This window comes from Pleurodeles waltl, chromosome 12, assembly GCF_031143425.1.
Source record: "Pleurodeles waltl isolate 20211129_DDA chromosome 12, aPleWal1.hap1.20221129, whole genome shotgun sequence".
Classification (NCBI taxonomy): Eukaryota; Metazoa; Chordata; class Amphibia; order Caudata; family Salamandridae; genus Pleurodeles; species Pleurodeles waltl.
Window position 1 is genome coordinate 712207173 of NC_090451.1, and position 16867 is coordinate 712224039.

The following is a 16867-nucleotide window of genomic DNA, read 5'->3' on the forward strand; positions in this document are numbered from 1 at the left end:
CACTTGGAAAAGTGCTGCACAGTTGGACTTAAAGGTAAGTCCGGTGGGTCCCCTTTGGATCTTCAGTACATAGCCCAGGCCAGCCGGGTACAGAGCAAATTTGTGAGGGAAGAAGTGTGCGCAAAGGTACCCTTGGACGCAGGTGGTTGGTCACTTTGAGGGTCTCTTGCAGGTCAGCAAGAGCACTCTGGTGGGAGGTCCAGGTGGTTCCTCAAGTCCCTTGATTGGGACTTTCTCTGGGTCCTTTTCCAGTCCGTAAGGGACTGCCCTTCTGGGTGTCTGATGTGAGGTGACCAGTACCTAGGGTTATTGCATGGTCTGGCCACTGGAAGGCGCAGTGCCACCAAACTTGGCGCACTGGCAGGGGGTATCCTCAGGGTGCGACAGGCGAGGTTTGGTCCATCTGTGATGTCCGGTTCCTTGGCAGCTCCCAGTCAATGAAGTGGCCTTCACTGGGTCTATAGTTCCATGATGGTGTGGAGTGATGCCTTCACTATGGAGGGAGATATTTAGCGACGTGTGAAGTGTGGAGGTCCTCTAGGGGTTTGTGGAGTCCTTCCAATGTCCTAGCAACCCCATCAGTGACGATTGTCGAGTCCTGGTTGCAGCATGCAGGGTTTGGCACCTTTTCTTGGTGCAGCAGGACTTCAGTTTTCAAGCTTTGGGTCTTCTCTGTTACTGGCCTCCTTTTGCCTTGGAAACTGATTTCTTGGTCTAGGGATGCCCACTAAATATTCTATTTAGTGGGCTTTTTAGGGGGTACCTAGCAGTAATCAATTGGTCATCTACCTTAGGGTGGCTATACCCACTAAGTGACCACTTCCTGTGGGCAGGGATCACTTCCCTACACCTGATTGGCTATTTTCCTTCCATGCAAGATGGAAGAAAACGAAATGGAGAGGTCACCTCACATGCAACACTTTAGGGGTGGTGCAAGCCAGGATTGACCACTTCTCCTGTCCGCGGTCTGATTTCCTGCCGTTGCTCCCCCCAAAAGCGGGGGTTTGCAACAGGGGTGGCCATCTGCTGCTAGCAGCAGGCCGGGGGGTTGAGTTTCAAGAGTGGTAAGCTAGCTGGACAGTACACATTCCTGAGAGGAGGGGGTGTTAGCATAACCACCCAGGAAGGGCTTTGTTCCGAGTCCCAGAGAGCAGGATCTCCCACCTCAGGCGCTCAGAATTTTATCTGGTGGTGGCAGGCTGGTTGTAACCGGCCAGCAACCATGCCAGGGTAGTTCGTTTTTGCAGGGGGCACCTCTAAGGTGACCCTTGGGTACATTTTGTAAGAAATCCAATACTGGGACCAGTTTGGATTTATCATTCTGAGTTGCTTGAAACGAAACAACCCAGGGTTCAGAGCTGCCTTCATGTAGCTGTGAAACTCGTACTGACCAGTGTCCAGCACGTGCATTAAAATGGATTCCCCATTCACTTATTATGTCCCAGGTTTGGCAAGGACACCGTAAGGACATATTGCTCATGCATCTAAGCCCACACGTACCATGTAGTGCATCCTGCCTTTGAGCTGGAAGGCTTGCCAGCGAGGCGGCTTACCTATAGTGCATGCGGTGTACAGTGGACAGGGTACACATTGTGTGAGCCATGTCAAGTTTGTCTTTTAGAATTGCATCAGAACACTCAGCCTGCAATGGCAATGCTGGGTGCTTCTGGAAGCATGGCCCTAGAGGGTGGCACAAGGGCCTACCCTTAGTACCCCATGTCCTGGGTACCTAAGTATAATTTACTGGCGACTTATAGTGGCAACTAAAGGTGTTGCCAATTGTGCCAATGCATCACAACAGTTTTAGGGAAAGAGATCTGGCCTAGGGAACCTGGTTAGCAGGGGCCCTGGGCACTAACAACTTTGAGACTACATCGAATACCAGGCAAAAAGTGGGGGCCAACCATGACAGAAGAAGATGTTTCTCATACTACCCCTCCTCCCCCCAAACGAAAGAGGACGAGACTACCCTTTCCCTAGAGAGTCTTCATCCTCTAAGTGGAAAAACCTGGAAAGGCCATCTGCATTGGCATGGGCAGTCCCAGGTCTATGTTCCACTTAAAAGTCCATTCCCTGTAGGGAAATGGACTACCTAAGCAGTCTGGGGTTTTCACCCTTCATTTGTTGTAACCTTCTGAGAGCCATGAGGTCAGTCAGAACTATAGAGTGAGAGTCAAAGAGGTATGGCCTCAGCTTCTTCAGAGCCCAGACCACACCAAAGGCTTCCCTCTCAATGGCACTCCATTTTCGTTCCCTAGGGAGTAGTCTTCTGCTTATTAAAGCATCAGGCTGGTCATGTCCATCATCATTTGTATGGGCGAGGACCGCTCCTACCCCCTGTTCAGAGGCATCTGTTTGGACAATAAACTACCTGGAGTAATCTGGAGCTTGTAGGACTGGGGCAGAGCACATAGCATTCTTCAGAGAGTCAAAGGCCTTTTGACAACTCATTGTCCAGTTAACCTTTTTTGGCATTTTCTTAGAGGTTATCTCTGTGAGGGCGGCAACTATGGTGCCATAATCCTTCACCAATGTCCTATAATACCCAATCAACCAAGGAATCCCCCGAGCTGTGTCTGGGTTGTGGGAGCTTCCCAAGACAGAATGGTCTGAATCTAGGGTTGGAGGGGTTGCACTTTGCCTCCACCAACAAAGTGGCCCAAGTAAACAACTTTACCCTGCCCTATCTGGTACTTACTTGCCTTGATAATAAGGCCTGCTTTTTGCAGAGCCTCAAGAACCTTCCCTAGGTGGATCAGGTGATCCTGCCAGCTGGAACTATAGACAGCCATGCCATCAAGGGAAGATTCCAATCTAGCTAGGACTTGGTTCACCAACCTCTGGAAGGTGGCAGGCGCATTATTTAATCCAAAGGGCATACCAGTGGACTGATAATGCCCACTAGGTGCTGAGAATGCTGACCTCTCTTTTGCTCCTGGGGTCAGGCAAGTCTGCAAGTACCCTGATGTTAAATCAAAAGTACTCAGATATGTGGCTGCCCCTAGTCTGTCAATGAGCTCATCAGCTCTTAGGATTGGATGTGCATCAGTTTTTGTTTCAGTATTGAGGCCCCTGAAATCCACACAAAGTCTCATCTTCTTTTTCGCTCCTTTTGAATGAGGGTTGGGGACTAAGAGCTTCTAGGCTAGCCCAGAGACTCACTGAGGGTTAAATGACACCTGAATCAAACATCTTTTTGACTTCAGCTTGTATGCTGTCCCTGACATGGTCTGACTGTCTGTAAATGTGTTTTTACAGGCAAGCAGTCACCAGTGTCCACATCATGGGTACACCAATGAGTCCTTCCGGGGATCAGGGAGAACAACCTAGCATACTGGTTGAGGACTTGCCTGCAAGCAGCCTGCCGTTGTTCTGAAACGGTGTCTGACAAGACCACTCCATTCCCAGGACCATCTTGTGGGTTGCTAGAGGTGATCAGGGAGAAATTCACTATTGTTCCTCATCTATAACTTTGAGCATGGTCATATCAGCTTTAACATAATAGGGGTTTAGGCGGTTCACATGGATGTAACTCCTAGGGGGTTTGTAACTGCTTGAATTAACTAAGTAGGTGACTACCCCTTTCTTTTCAAGAATGGGATAGGGCCCACACCATTAGTCCTGGAGAGCTCTTGGAGATACAGGCTCCACCGCCCAAACTTTCTGCCCTGGTTTGAACTCAACCATAACAACTTTTTGTTTTGGTCATACCACAGCTTTTGCAGCTCCTGGCTGGCCTGATGATTTTGTCTAGCTTTCTCCGTGTACTCAACCATCCTTGAACGAAGGCCAAGTACATAGTCCACAATATCTTGCTTGGGCCCTTTGAGAGATTTCTCCCATCCTTCCCTTTCAAGACATGGGGGTCCCCTGACACAATGCCCAAACAAAAGAAATGGAGAGAATCCTACTCAATTTTGTGGCACTTTCCTGTAGGCAAAAATCAGAAATGGAAGTAAGACATCCCATCTCCTTCTGAGTTTTTCCGGGAGTCCTCCAATCATGCCTGTTAGGGTCTGGTTAAATCTCTCAACCAATCCATTTGTTTGAGGGTGGTATGGGATAGTGAACTTATAAGTCACACCACATTCATTCCACATGTGTTTTAAGTACGCAGATATGAATTTAGAACCTCTGTCTGATACTACCTCCTTAGGAAACCGACTCTGGTAAAGATACCCTGGAGGGCTTGTGCAACTGCAGAAGCAGTAATGGCCCTAAGAGGTATAACCTCAGGGTATCTAGTGGCATTCTCCACTACAACCAGAATGTATCTACGCCCTGATGCTGTTTTGAGGTCAGTTGTACTAATAATATCAACCCTTACCCTCTTAAAGGGAACCCCAACCACAGATAGTGGCATTAATGGGGTCTTTAAGTGTCCTCCTGCCTTGTCACTGGCTTGGCTGGTAGTGCAGGACTGACAAAAGTCATTCACTTTTTGTAACATTCCTGGCCAGTAGTAGTAGTTAACTAACCTACTCCAAGTTTTGTTTTAGCCCTAATGCCCAGTCAAAGGAATGTCATGGGCTAGAGTGAGAAGACATTCTCTGAAGTGCTGAGGCACTACCACCCTCCTGGTTGCACCAGGCTCCACGTCTCTGGCCTCAGTGTACAGGAACCCATCTTCCCAACAAACCCTGTGGGTACCACTGACATTTATTTGCTCTTCCTTTGCAGCTTGCTGCCTCAGACCTTCAAGAGTGGGACAGATTATCTGCCCCTGGCACAGTTATACCCTGGATGGTCCCCTGGGCCCAAATGTTCTGGGTGGTAAGCACCCCATGCCCTGGGTACCTAAGTTTCATTTACTAGGTACTTATAGTGGCAGCTAAAGGTGATGCCAGTTGTTCCAATGCATCACAGTCAGTTTTAGGGACAGAGATCTGACCCAGGCAACCTGGTTACCATGGGCCCTGGGCACTTACAACTTTTAGACTACATCAAATACCAGGGAAAAAGTGGGGGCTAACCGTGATAAAAGAGTCCTGCTCTCACACTGTCCATCTGCAATAGGGCTGCTGGGTTTGTACATCAGGAGAACCACCCTGTTTAGCGCAGGACTTATGACTTACATGTTTCCTAACTGTGTCCTCCTTGCCACCTAGTGTGGTGGGCACAGGCAGAAATAAGATCATTGCCCTCCCCTCACAAGTGCTGGGATAAAACTTCCTGCCATTGAAACATTTATTGCTTGTCTCTCAAAGGCAAATACCTGATTTGGGGATTTTGTTACTTATCAAATTACCAAGCTAGCTGCAGTTAAATGGAGGCCCATCATTAAATGATTTCTGGCTGTAAGTGCTGCTGATGGGTCAGAAACTGTACGTTCGATGGCATCTGTCGCTGTAGATACGCATGTTCTGCAATAGCTCGCCATCTGGTGTTGGGCCGGAGTGTTACAAGTTGTTTTTCTTCGAAGAAGTCTTTCGAGTCACGGGACCGAGTGACTCCTCCTTTTGTCTCCATTGCGCATGGGCGTCGACTCCATCTTCGATTGTTTTTTTTCCGCCATCGGGTTCGGACGTGTTCCTGACGCTCCGAGTTTCGGAACGGAAAATTAGCTAATTTCGGAAGATTTTCGTCGGTATTGTTGCGTTCGGGATCGGCGTACTTATATTCCACACCGCATCGAAGATCGGAGAGCTCCGGTGCCCTTCGGGGTAGTTTTTTCGAACCTCCGTAGGGGCCTGGTCGGCCCGACCGCGTGCTGAAGAACGCCGATGGAACGGACCCCGTTCCGTTTCTGCCCCAAATGCCACAATAAATACCCCTACACAGACCAACACTTGGTCTGCAACCTGTGCCTGTCACCTGAGCACAGCGAAGACACCTGCGAGGCCTGTCGTGCGTTCCGGTCCCGAAAAACACTCCGAGACCGTCGAGCCAGAAGACTTCAGATGGCGTCCGCTCCGACAGCCCAACGGGAGTTCGAGGAACAAGAAGAGGAAGGTACCTTCTCGATCCAAGACTCAGACTCCGAAGGATTCGACGATACACAAACCGTGAGTAAGACGTCGAAATACACTCAAAGGAACATTTACAAGGCCCAGGGGACGCCACTGCCACCAGGCCATGGCTCGACCCATAAAATCGGTGACCGACCGTCGGCACCGAAAAAGGCCCAAACAGTGCCGAGATCGTCCGACTCCGGTCGAGACACCGGCACGCAGCCTTCTCGGGACCGAGAAAGTGCTGGAGACAAGCCTCGACACCGAGATGCCGGTGTGGACACGGCTCGACGCCGAGACAGCGGCACCGAAACAGATCGACGCCGAGAGGTTTCGGCCCCGAAAAGGAAAAAAGTCACCTCGGAGCCGAAAAAACACGCAGACAAAGTTTCAATGCCGAAACAGACTGCAAGCGACCCAGCTTCAGGCTCTTATACAGAAGAGCACTCGCTAACCTCCCAAATGCAGAAGCATAGGTTTGAGGAAGAGCTACAAGCAACTGATGTGGACCATACGCAAAAGCGTATCTTCATTCAGCAGGGGACAGGAAAAATAAGCACCCTTCCCCCCATTAGGAGAAAGAGAAGGTTGGAGTTCCAGACGGAACAAACACCACAACCAAAAGTGGTGAAAAGAGTTACACCACCACCCTCTCCTCCGCCCGTGATTAACGTTTCACCAGCACAAACTCCATCACACTCCCCAGCTCACACCACCATGAGCCAGGGTGACCAAGATCAGGACGCATGGGACCTATATGACGCCCCAGTGTCGGATAACAGTCCGGAGGCATACCCTACAAAGCCATCTCCACCAGAAGACAGCACCGCGTACTCTCAAGTGGTGGCTAGAGCAGCACAATTTCACCACGTAAGCCTCCACTCAGAACAGGTCGAGGATGATTTCTTATTCAACACACTCTCCTCCACCCACAGCTCATACCAAAGCCTGCCTATGCTCCCTGGTATGCTCCGGCACGCAAAAGACATCTTTAAGGAGCCGGTCAAAAGTAGGGCAATCACACCAAGGGTGGAAAAAAAGTATAAGCCGCCTCCTACGGACCCGGTTTTCATCACTACATAGCTGCCACCAGACTCTGTCGTTGTAGGAGCAGCTAGGAAAAGGGCCAACTCTCACACATCTGGAGATGCACCACCCCCAGATAAAGAAAGCCGCAAGTTCGATGCAGCTGGTAAAAGAGTCGCAGCACAAGCTGCAAACCAGTGGCGCATCGCGAACTCCCAGGCACTACTTGCGCGCTATGACAGAGCCCACTGGGACGAGATGCAACATCTCATTGAACATCTGCCCAAGGACTTACAAAATAGGGCAAAACAAGTGGTTGAGGAGGGACAAACCATCTCCAACAACCAGATACGCTCCTCCATGGACGCTGCAGATACAGCTGCACGGACAATTAATACATCTGTAACTATCAGAAGGCATGCATGGCTCCGAACGTCTGGATTTAAACCAGAGATTCAACAAGCAGTTCTCAATATGCCTTTTAATGAAAAAGAACTGTTCGGTCCACAAGTGGACACAGCGATTGAGAAACTCAAAAAAGATACAGACACTGCCAAAGCCATGGGCGCACTCTACTCCCCGCAGAGCAGAGGGAATTACAGCACATTCCGTAAAACGCCCTTTCGAGGGGGGTTTCGGGGTCAAAGCACACAAGCCAGCACCTCACAAGCCACACCGTCCAGTTACCAGGGACAGTATAGAGGAGGTTTTCGGGGGCAATATAGAGGAGGGCAATTCCCTAGAAATAGAGGGAGATTTCAAAGCCCCAAAACCCCTACTACTAAACAGTGACTCACATGTCACTCACCCCCTCCACACAACACCAGTGGGGGGAAGACTAGGTCATTATTACGAAGCATGGGAGAAAATCACTACAGACACTTGGGTTCTAGCAATTATCCAACATGGTTATTGCATAGAATTTCTACAATTCCCTCCAAACATACCACCAAAAGCACAAAATCTAACAACACACCATTCCAATCTCCTGGAGATAGAAGTGCAGGCACTATTGCAAAAGAATGCAATCGAATTAGTGCCAAACACACAAATAAACACAGGAGTTTACTCACTGTACTTTCTGATACCAAAGAAGGACAAAACACTGAGACCAATCCTAGACCTCAGAGTAGTGAACACTTTCATCAAATCAGACCACTTCCACATGGTCACACTACAAGAAGTATTGCCATTGCTAAAACTACACGACTACATGGCAACTTTAGACCTCAAGGATGCTTATTTCCATATACCAATACACCCATCGCACAGGAAATACCTAAGGTTTGTATTCAAAGGAATACATTACCAATTCAAGGTACTGCCTTTCGGATTAACAACCGCACCAAGAGTCTTTACCAAATGTCTAGCGGTAGTCGCTGCACACATAAGAAGGCAGCAAATACATGTGTTCCCATATTTGGACGACTGGCTAATCAAGGCCCATTCGTTTATACAGTGCTCAAATCACACAAATCAGATCATACAAACCCTCTTCAAACTCGGGTTCACCGTCAACTTTACAAAATCCAACATTCTGCCGCGCAAGGTACAACAATACCTAGGAGCCATAATAGACACATCAAAGGGAGTAGCCACTCCAAGTCCACAAAGAATTCTAAATTTCAACACCATCATACAACGCATGTATCCAACACAAAAGATACAAGCAAAGATGGTATTACAACTCCTAGGCATGATGTCTTCATGCATAGCCATTGTCCCAAACGCAAGACTGCACATGAGGCCCTTACAACAATGCCTAGCATCACAGTGGTCTCAAGCACAGGGTCACCTTCTAGATCTGGTGTTAATAGACCGCCAAACTTACCTCTCGCTTCTGTGGTGGAACAACATAAATTTAAACAAGGGGCGGCCTTTCCAAGACCCAGTGCCACAATACGTAATAACAACAGATGCTTCCATGACAGGGTGGGGAGCACACCTCGATCAACACAGCATACAAGGACAATGGAACGTACATCAAACAAAACTGCATATCAATCACCTAGAACTTCTAGCAGTTTTTCAAGCACTAAAAGCCTTCCAACCAATAATATTTCACAAATACATTCTCGTCAAAACAGACAACATGACAACAATGTATTATCTAAACAAGCAGGGGGGGACGCACTCCACGCAGTTAAGCCTGCTAGCACAAAAAATTTGGCATTGGGCAATTCACAACCAAATTCGCCTAATAGCACAGTTTATACCAGGGATCCAAAATCAACTCGCAGACAATCTCTCTCGAGATCATCAACAGGTCCACGAATGGGAAATTCACCCCCAAATTCTGAACACTTATTTCAAACTCTGGGGAACACCTCAGATAGACTTGTTTGCGACAAGGGAGAACGCAAAATGCCAAAACTTCGCATCCAGATACCCACACAAACAATCCCAAGGCAATGCCCTATGGATGAACTGGTCAGGGATATTTGCTTACGCTTTTCCTCCTCTCCCTCTCCTTCCTTACCTGGTAAACAAACTCAGTCAAAGCAAACTCAAACTCATATTGATAGCACCAACTTGGGCAAGGCAACCCTGGTACACAACGCTGCTAGACCTATCAGTGGTACCCTGCATCAAATTGCCCAACAGGCCAGATCTGTTGACACAGCACAACCAAAAGATCAGACACCCAGATCCAGCATCGCTGAATCTAGCAATCTGGCTCCTGAAATCCTAGAATTCGGGCACTTACAACTTACCCAAGAATGTATGGAAGTCATAAAACAGGCCAGAAGGCCATCCACCAGGCACTGTTATGCAAGTAAATGGAAGAGGTTTGTTTGCTACTGCCATATTAATCAAATACAACCATTACACACAACTCCAGAACATGTAGTGGGTTACTTGCTTCACTTACAAAAATCTAATCTAGCTTTCTCTTCCATTAAAATACACCTTGCAGCAATTTCTGCATACCTGCAGACTACCTATTCAACTTCCCTATATAAGATACCAGTCATTAAAGCATTCATGGAGGGCCTTAGGAGAATTATACCACCAAGAACACTACCTGTTCCTTCATGGAACCTAAATGTTGTCCTAACTAGACTTATGGGTCCACCTTTTGAACCCATGCACTCCTGCGACATACAGTTCCTAACCTGGAAGGTGGCATTTCTCATCGCCATTACTTCCCTAAGAAGAGTAAGCGAGATTCAGGCGTTTACAATACAGGAACCTTTTATACAAGTACACAAAAATAAAGTCGTCTTAAGGACCAATCCTAAATTTTTGCCAAAGATTATTTCACCGTTCCATCTAAATCAAACAGTGGAACTTCCAGTGTTCTTTCCACAGCCAGATACCGTAGCTGAAAGGGCGCTACATACATTAGATGTCAAAAGAGCATTGATGTATTACATTGACAGAACAAAAAACATCAGAAAGACTAAACAACTCTTTATTGCATTTCAAAAACCTCATGCAGGAAACCCAATTTCAAAACAAGGTATAGCCAGATGGATAGTTAAATGCATCCAAATCTGCTACCTTAAAGCTAAACGACAGCTGCCCATTACACCAAGGGCACACTCAACCAGAAAGAAAGGTGCTACCATGGCCTTTCTAGGAAACATCCCAATGCAAGAAATATGTAAGGCAGCCACATGGTCTACGCCTCACACATTCACCAAGCACTACTGTGTAGACGTGTTATCCGCACAACAAGCCACAGTAGGTCAAGCTGTATTAAGGACATTATTTCAGACTACTTCCACTCCTACAGGCTGATCCACCGCTTTTGGGGAAATAACTGCTTACTAGTCTATGCAGAACATGCGTATCTACAGCAACAGATGCCATCGAACTGAAAATGTCACTTACCCAGTGTACATCTGTTCGTGGCATCAGTCGCAGTAGATTCGCATGTGCCCACCCGCCTCCCCGGGAGCCTGTAGCAGTTTGGAAGTTACCTTCAATTATTTATATATGTATCATCTCAACCTTAAATAGGTGCATACTTAGTCACTCCATTGCATGGGCACTATTACTACAATTCAACTCCTACCTCACTCTCTGCGGGGAAAAACAATCGAAGATGGAGTCGACGCCCATGCGCAATGGAGACAAAAGGAGGAGTCACTCGGTCCCGTGACTCGAAAGACTTCTTCGAAGAAAAACAACTTGTAACACTCCGGCCCAACACCAGATGGCGAGCTATTGCAGAACATGCGAATCTACTGCGACTGATGCCACGAACAGATGTACACTGGGTAAGTGACATTTTCATTTTCAGGCAATGGTTGGGTACACTCAATGGAGCACTGTAGATAGGGTAGGTCATTCCCTACTAGGTTTCTGGAGTCCTCTATAGCCCTGGCAAGCTTAAGGACTGTTCATCCATCCGTGTCTAAAATGTATTACAGTAGAAAGGAAAATAAAACATTTAAAAAAATATTGCGATCTTATTACCAAAGTTTACAAACCAATGAAAATGAAAATAGATAAATGCACTCCTCAAGTAATTTGCCTGCAATATTACAAGACTCAGTGGAAAAACCTGTGCTGGTGTTTAACTCATGCTGCAGTAGTTTTCCTGCTACTTGTCAGGATCACGTGGGAGTGTATCATGTGGAGTAAGTCAAGCCAGGTTGAAGAACATTTAGAAACTCTAAAATAGTTTATGGAACAAAGAAGCCAAAAATAAAGAACAATTTGTGGAAAATCCTTTTCACTAGCAAGCTGTGAAACACCCATACGCCACACCAGGCACACCACTCGTCCAAGTACATTGCTGTTTTATAATGGCAGGAATTCATATGATTTTCAGATATTTTAGCTTTTCCAACGACCACCACTAGTTTAAAAAAATATTATTCTTTTCTACAGTCACCCATATGGTACAATCATCTTATCACCATAAAAAATAGACCCCTATATTGGAACTCTTAGAGGGCAAGGGTATAACATTGTTCCACTGCGTATTTGATGGTTCCAGTCCTCGCTCCTTTCCTCAATTCCAAGCAATTCTTCAGTGTCCTCGATCATTCTGGCATAAATTTACTACTCTTATGGGTATTATTTTGGAAATTCTTCACTAATTACCTTGAAATCCTACACTCTCACCACTGGATTAAGGTCTAATCAGAATACTGGCTTCTACCCCTCAAGCTTCTTTTATTTACAATTTTCCCCGCTACTCTAGAGCTCAAACCAAGATAGAGCTCCAACGGGAAACAGACTTGGGATGTGCTTGACCAATCACCTTTTGGAATAAAGTTTAGTCCAGAGTATTTAAGATTTCCAGAACTTCTACCACTACTCAGTCATTATTCTTTTGTATCACATATTATATCATACTCCATCTTCTATTGCCAAACTCTCCAACACTAATAATAATACTTGTTAATTTTGTGGTCATCGGAATGGAGACTTCATGCACCTGCTTTTTCTGTGTCCCCCTACTGCATCATTCTGGGAGAAAATCTAGTCACAACTTATAAAAACGTTTCATGTACACTGTGTAATGTCTCTGATATTGCCTTTTCTAGGAAGTCTGTATGAGTCTGCCACATTAACTGTTCATAACAATAGATTGTTTGACCTTATGTTAGCTTTAGCCTTTCAACAAGTTACAATTAATTTGAAATGTTCCTCTAATATCACATTTAAATCATGGTGGTATAATGTTTGTCATTATCATAGGTAAGATATAGCTTTTGCCTCCTATTATATTCCACAATTAAATAGAGAATTATATTGGTTGCCATTAACAATTTGTAGGCAAAATACTAATTCTATGCTTTCCACAAATGTTAAACAGCAGCAAATGCTTACTTTCTCTGCAAATGTTTAACTCTATTTGATTTTCAAATTTCTTTTATCTTACCATCCATTTCTTTTTAAATTGTATTTTCCTTATTATTCTTTAATACTGTTATCGGTCTTCAATCATTGTTTCCACTCCCCTCCTAACCCTTTTTCTTGTTTTTCTTGACAAAAATTGAAAAATATAAACAGCTTTAGTACCATATACATGATATACTATCCTTGTTGGCTTAATTTACATTTTTTGTAATTATATCCACTTGCAAATGTCTATATTCTAAATAAAGATAATTAAAAACTGTTATGGATTCTTCCTTATGTAGACACTCTAATGCTGCGATCCATTAACATCTTGGACTGCAGGAGGATGTCTTCGCTGGTCTGAAGACAGCAAAAATGGAGGTTTTCTGGAGGGGAGATATAATTAGTGATTGTATGAACTTTCTTCCTAGGGTTTTCAAGGCCTTCAAGGATCTGCGATGATGATCCAGAAAAGTGTGAGGGAATAAGTAATAAAATAACTGCTTAATGTGACTTTGAAAACAGTTACCAAGAGATAATTTGGAAGTAGCTATCCGGACAGAAGGATGTTGCAGAGTCTCTCTAGCAATTAAGAATACATAACAGGTAGATAAGTAAGAAGTGGCTACAGAGATCCCACTCTGTCCTTGTGGAGATCTCATCCAGGCACAGAAAGAGACTGAACATTAACTGTTCAGTGGCCACAACACTGCTACAGTGGAACAAGACTGGATCACAATAACTTCACAGTCCTCATTCCTCCCTACAGCATGCAGTATTTTGGGTGCTGACCTAGACATTAACTGCACCACATGTTGTCGTGGATCAGAAGCACACTGTCTGTTTTGGGTAGATTGTATCAAAAACCTCTGAAAATCACACAAGGCAAACAGGAGTTACATGGGATAAACCCAACAGGACTTTGTTCATAGAGGTTCATCACTGTGAGATGCATCGAGAACAGAGTAGAAAGATTGCTAACAGAATTTGAGAAATTAGCACAGCTGGAAGTTTTCAAACACACAGTTTCTGCTTCATATAATGCTTTAGAGGACCAGTGAATCAAGATCAAACTCAAATTAGCCCCCATGGAACAACTTTTAGTGTCATTATGAAGCTTGCTCTGTCAACAAAGTATTATACAGTATGCATTGACCCAGTGCTAATGTGTGAGTGAGGTATGCTCTATTAACCTGCTAAGTTGTGTGATTCAAGCTTATTGAACAAATGATTTTCAGCACAAACTATGATGGAACACAACGGTCACAGTTTGGTCACAGTTTGCTAAGCATTGTGATTACTTAACTGCAAACACACAGCTTATGTTTCATCAAGTAATCAAGAGAACCCAACAAAGTGTTCGCGATGGAGAGAATATGAATATGTGCTGTGTTCTGAGATTATGTATACTTTATTTCAATAATTGTTCAGCACACTTTGCTGATAAAGTAAGTTGTCTCGAAAGTGAGTGCTTTTTATTTCTTAGGGTGAGAAAGTCCATCTGGGGTAAAACACCTTTTTCGCTGCCCTCTTCACCTCTTGGTTTTTTAGTGTATAAAGGAAGGGGTTAAGCATGGGGGTGAGGATGCTGTAACAGACAGAAAGCAGGTGGTTTTTGTCCAGTGAGTAGCTGGAGAAGGGCTGGGTGTAGGTGAAGATGGAGCTGCCATAGTAAAGGATGACCACAATGATGTGGGAGGCACAAGTGGAGAAGGCCTTCGACCGCCCATTGGTGGAACGTATTTTCAGTATGGAAGAGAGGATATACATGTAGGACACAATGATACACATGAAGGGCGTCCATGCTATGAAGACACCAATGACCAGTAGCATTACCACATTCACTGTGGTGTCCCCACATGCTAGAGACAGCAAGGGTGGGATGTCGCAGAAAAAGTAATCAATTTCATTAAACCCACAAAAGGGCAACTGGAAGACCAAAAATGTGTGTATGATAGAATTCAGTAGTCCACTGCCCCAAGACACTGCAGCCAGTTGCAGGCACACACTCTGGTTCATGAGGGTGGGGTAGCGGAGAGGCATACAGATTGCCACATACCGATCATATGACATGGCTGCCAACAGGACACACTCTGAGCCAACAAAGGAGAAGAAGAAATACAACTGAATCACGCAGCCAGCAAAACAAATGCTCTTTCTTTGTGACAAGAGCAAGTCAAGCATCTTCGGCACTGTGGACGAGGTGTAGCAGATGTCCAGGAAGGACAGATTACAGAGGAAGAAATACATGGGCTTGTGAAGGTGGGGGTCCATAAGGGTAACAAGGATGATACCAATGTTTCCAGTCAATGTCATACAGTAGATGAGTAAGAAGAGAGCAAAGAGGAACGTCTGGAACTGGAGAAGCTTGGAGAACCCCAGCAGGATGAACTCAGTGATCTCGGTATTGTTAAGTTCCATTTATTCATAGTAGATGAGCTAGATGGATAGCAACAAAAAAGATGAAAACTTCATTGACATGTTGTTGTGTAATTTTTAGAGCAATTGTTTGCCATTTCCACAAATAAACTATCACCATGTTCAGCCTGTGCACCCAATTCCGCAAGCCTCTTTGGACTTCATGCCCGCACCCAGGTGTACACATGGTTTTTGCGGTCACAAACCCTCCAACCTGGGAGTATACAGGGTTTGTGACAAGAAGAGCCCTATTTCATATGTACTAACCCCCTATTGCAAGTCAGAGGTTTGATTTAGAAATCATTAGACAATCACAGTCACGATTAGGAGCATTACTTGCATAGTGTGATGTAATAACTAATATAACAATGATTTGCAGCTATAGCTCAGATGGAAACCACTGATGAGCTACTGAGATGGTAACAGATTTGCAAATCAGGGTGGCTGCTTCCGTGGGAGTAGACAGTGGTCCAGTGGACTGATGTACATAGTCACAGGCAAGCATACAGTCAGCAAATGACAGAAAGATCAGATGATTATTGGATTCTTACTGCATCTGGGTGAAAACAAACACACTAGTGACAGGAAGAGGTCTATACCTGCTATTAAAGGCATGGCACGGGAATGTAAGAGAATGATATTCATTGTTGATTAAGAAAAATATATTATATAAGAAATTCTTAACATTTTAACATTATAATCACTTAACTACCTCTGAAAACTCAGTCTCAATAAAAAAACAACAGGACACAGGCACACCCCAAGGCACTGCAGAGCTTATTTTTGGCAATCCCACACCTCAGATGGTTTGATTGTATTGGGGTGCCCAGAGCTAAAGGTTTAAATATAGATGGCCCTCTTGTAGCCAAGTGCCTCATCTAGGGATGCACTTTTGGATGCTGCAACACAGTGGAAGAACAGTCTTGAGTCAATGATTAAAGGTGCATCCTATCACCGTCCACATCTGATATAGCAGGAGGCAGAGAAAATGATTGGACTTGTCCTAATATAGATTGCGATTCCATCGTCTGAGACAGAAGGTACCACAAAAAAAACGCAATTATGGGTCGTGGTGTGATGACCTAATAATCGTAAAACATTACGCCAGAAATTACACAAGATTACACAGGCATAAATGAAATTTTGCTGCTGTTAATTGAGTTAAGCATTCTACTCATAGCATTTTTTCCTCAGTGAAAACCCCAAAGTGTGATGGTCATACCCAGGCAAGGGTCCAGTGCTCATTGTGCCACAGAACTCAAGCTGCACCCTACTGACAAGGCCCAATAGGCGGAATCTCATCTAGGGCTTCTTGTGTGCTGTTCAGTGTGGACCTTGCGAGGCAGTGTGGGCCTTACTGTTCCTATCTCAGCAGCAACAAGGGTGGTTTCACAATGCTGATTCTTACCTGGAATGACACAGTGAGAAAATAAACACTGGAGGCTGGAGTGGAGTACAGTGGAGTACAGTCCAGAGTCATTACTAAGGATTGCAAAATAATTCAATAGCTCTACGTTGCACCTTTTTGTTTCATCGCTGCACTACTCTAGTGCAACAAGTATGCCCGGATTTGGGTCTTGGTCTCCGTGCCTCATAGGATTCAAGCAACACTTCACTGATGAGATCCCGTAGGCCAAACTGGTCTGTCAGTTTGGACTGGTTTGTTACTG

The 16867-nt window shown here is 45.2% G+C and overlaps 1 protein-coding gene across 1 annotated transcript; it reads right to left on the bottom strand.

Moving 5' to 3' along the window:
- Positions 1 to 14261: 14261 nt before the first annotated feature.
- LOC138267289 (olfactory receptor 5V1-like) lies at positions 14262 to 15200 on the bottom strand. Its single transcript, XM_069216144.1, has one exon. It carries the CDS (start codon positions 15198 to 15200, stop codon positions 14262 to 14264), a length of 939 nt encoding a protein of 312 aa, XP_069072245.1.
- Between the last annotated feature and the right edge of the window lie 1667 nt (positions 15201 to 16867).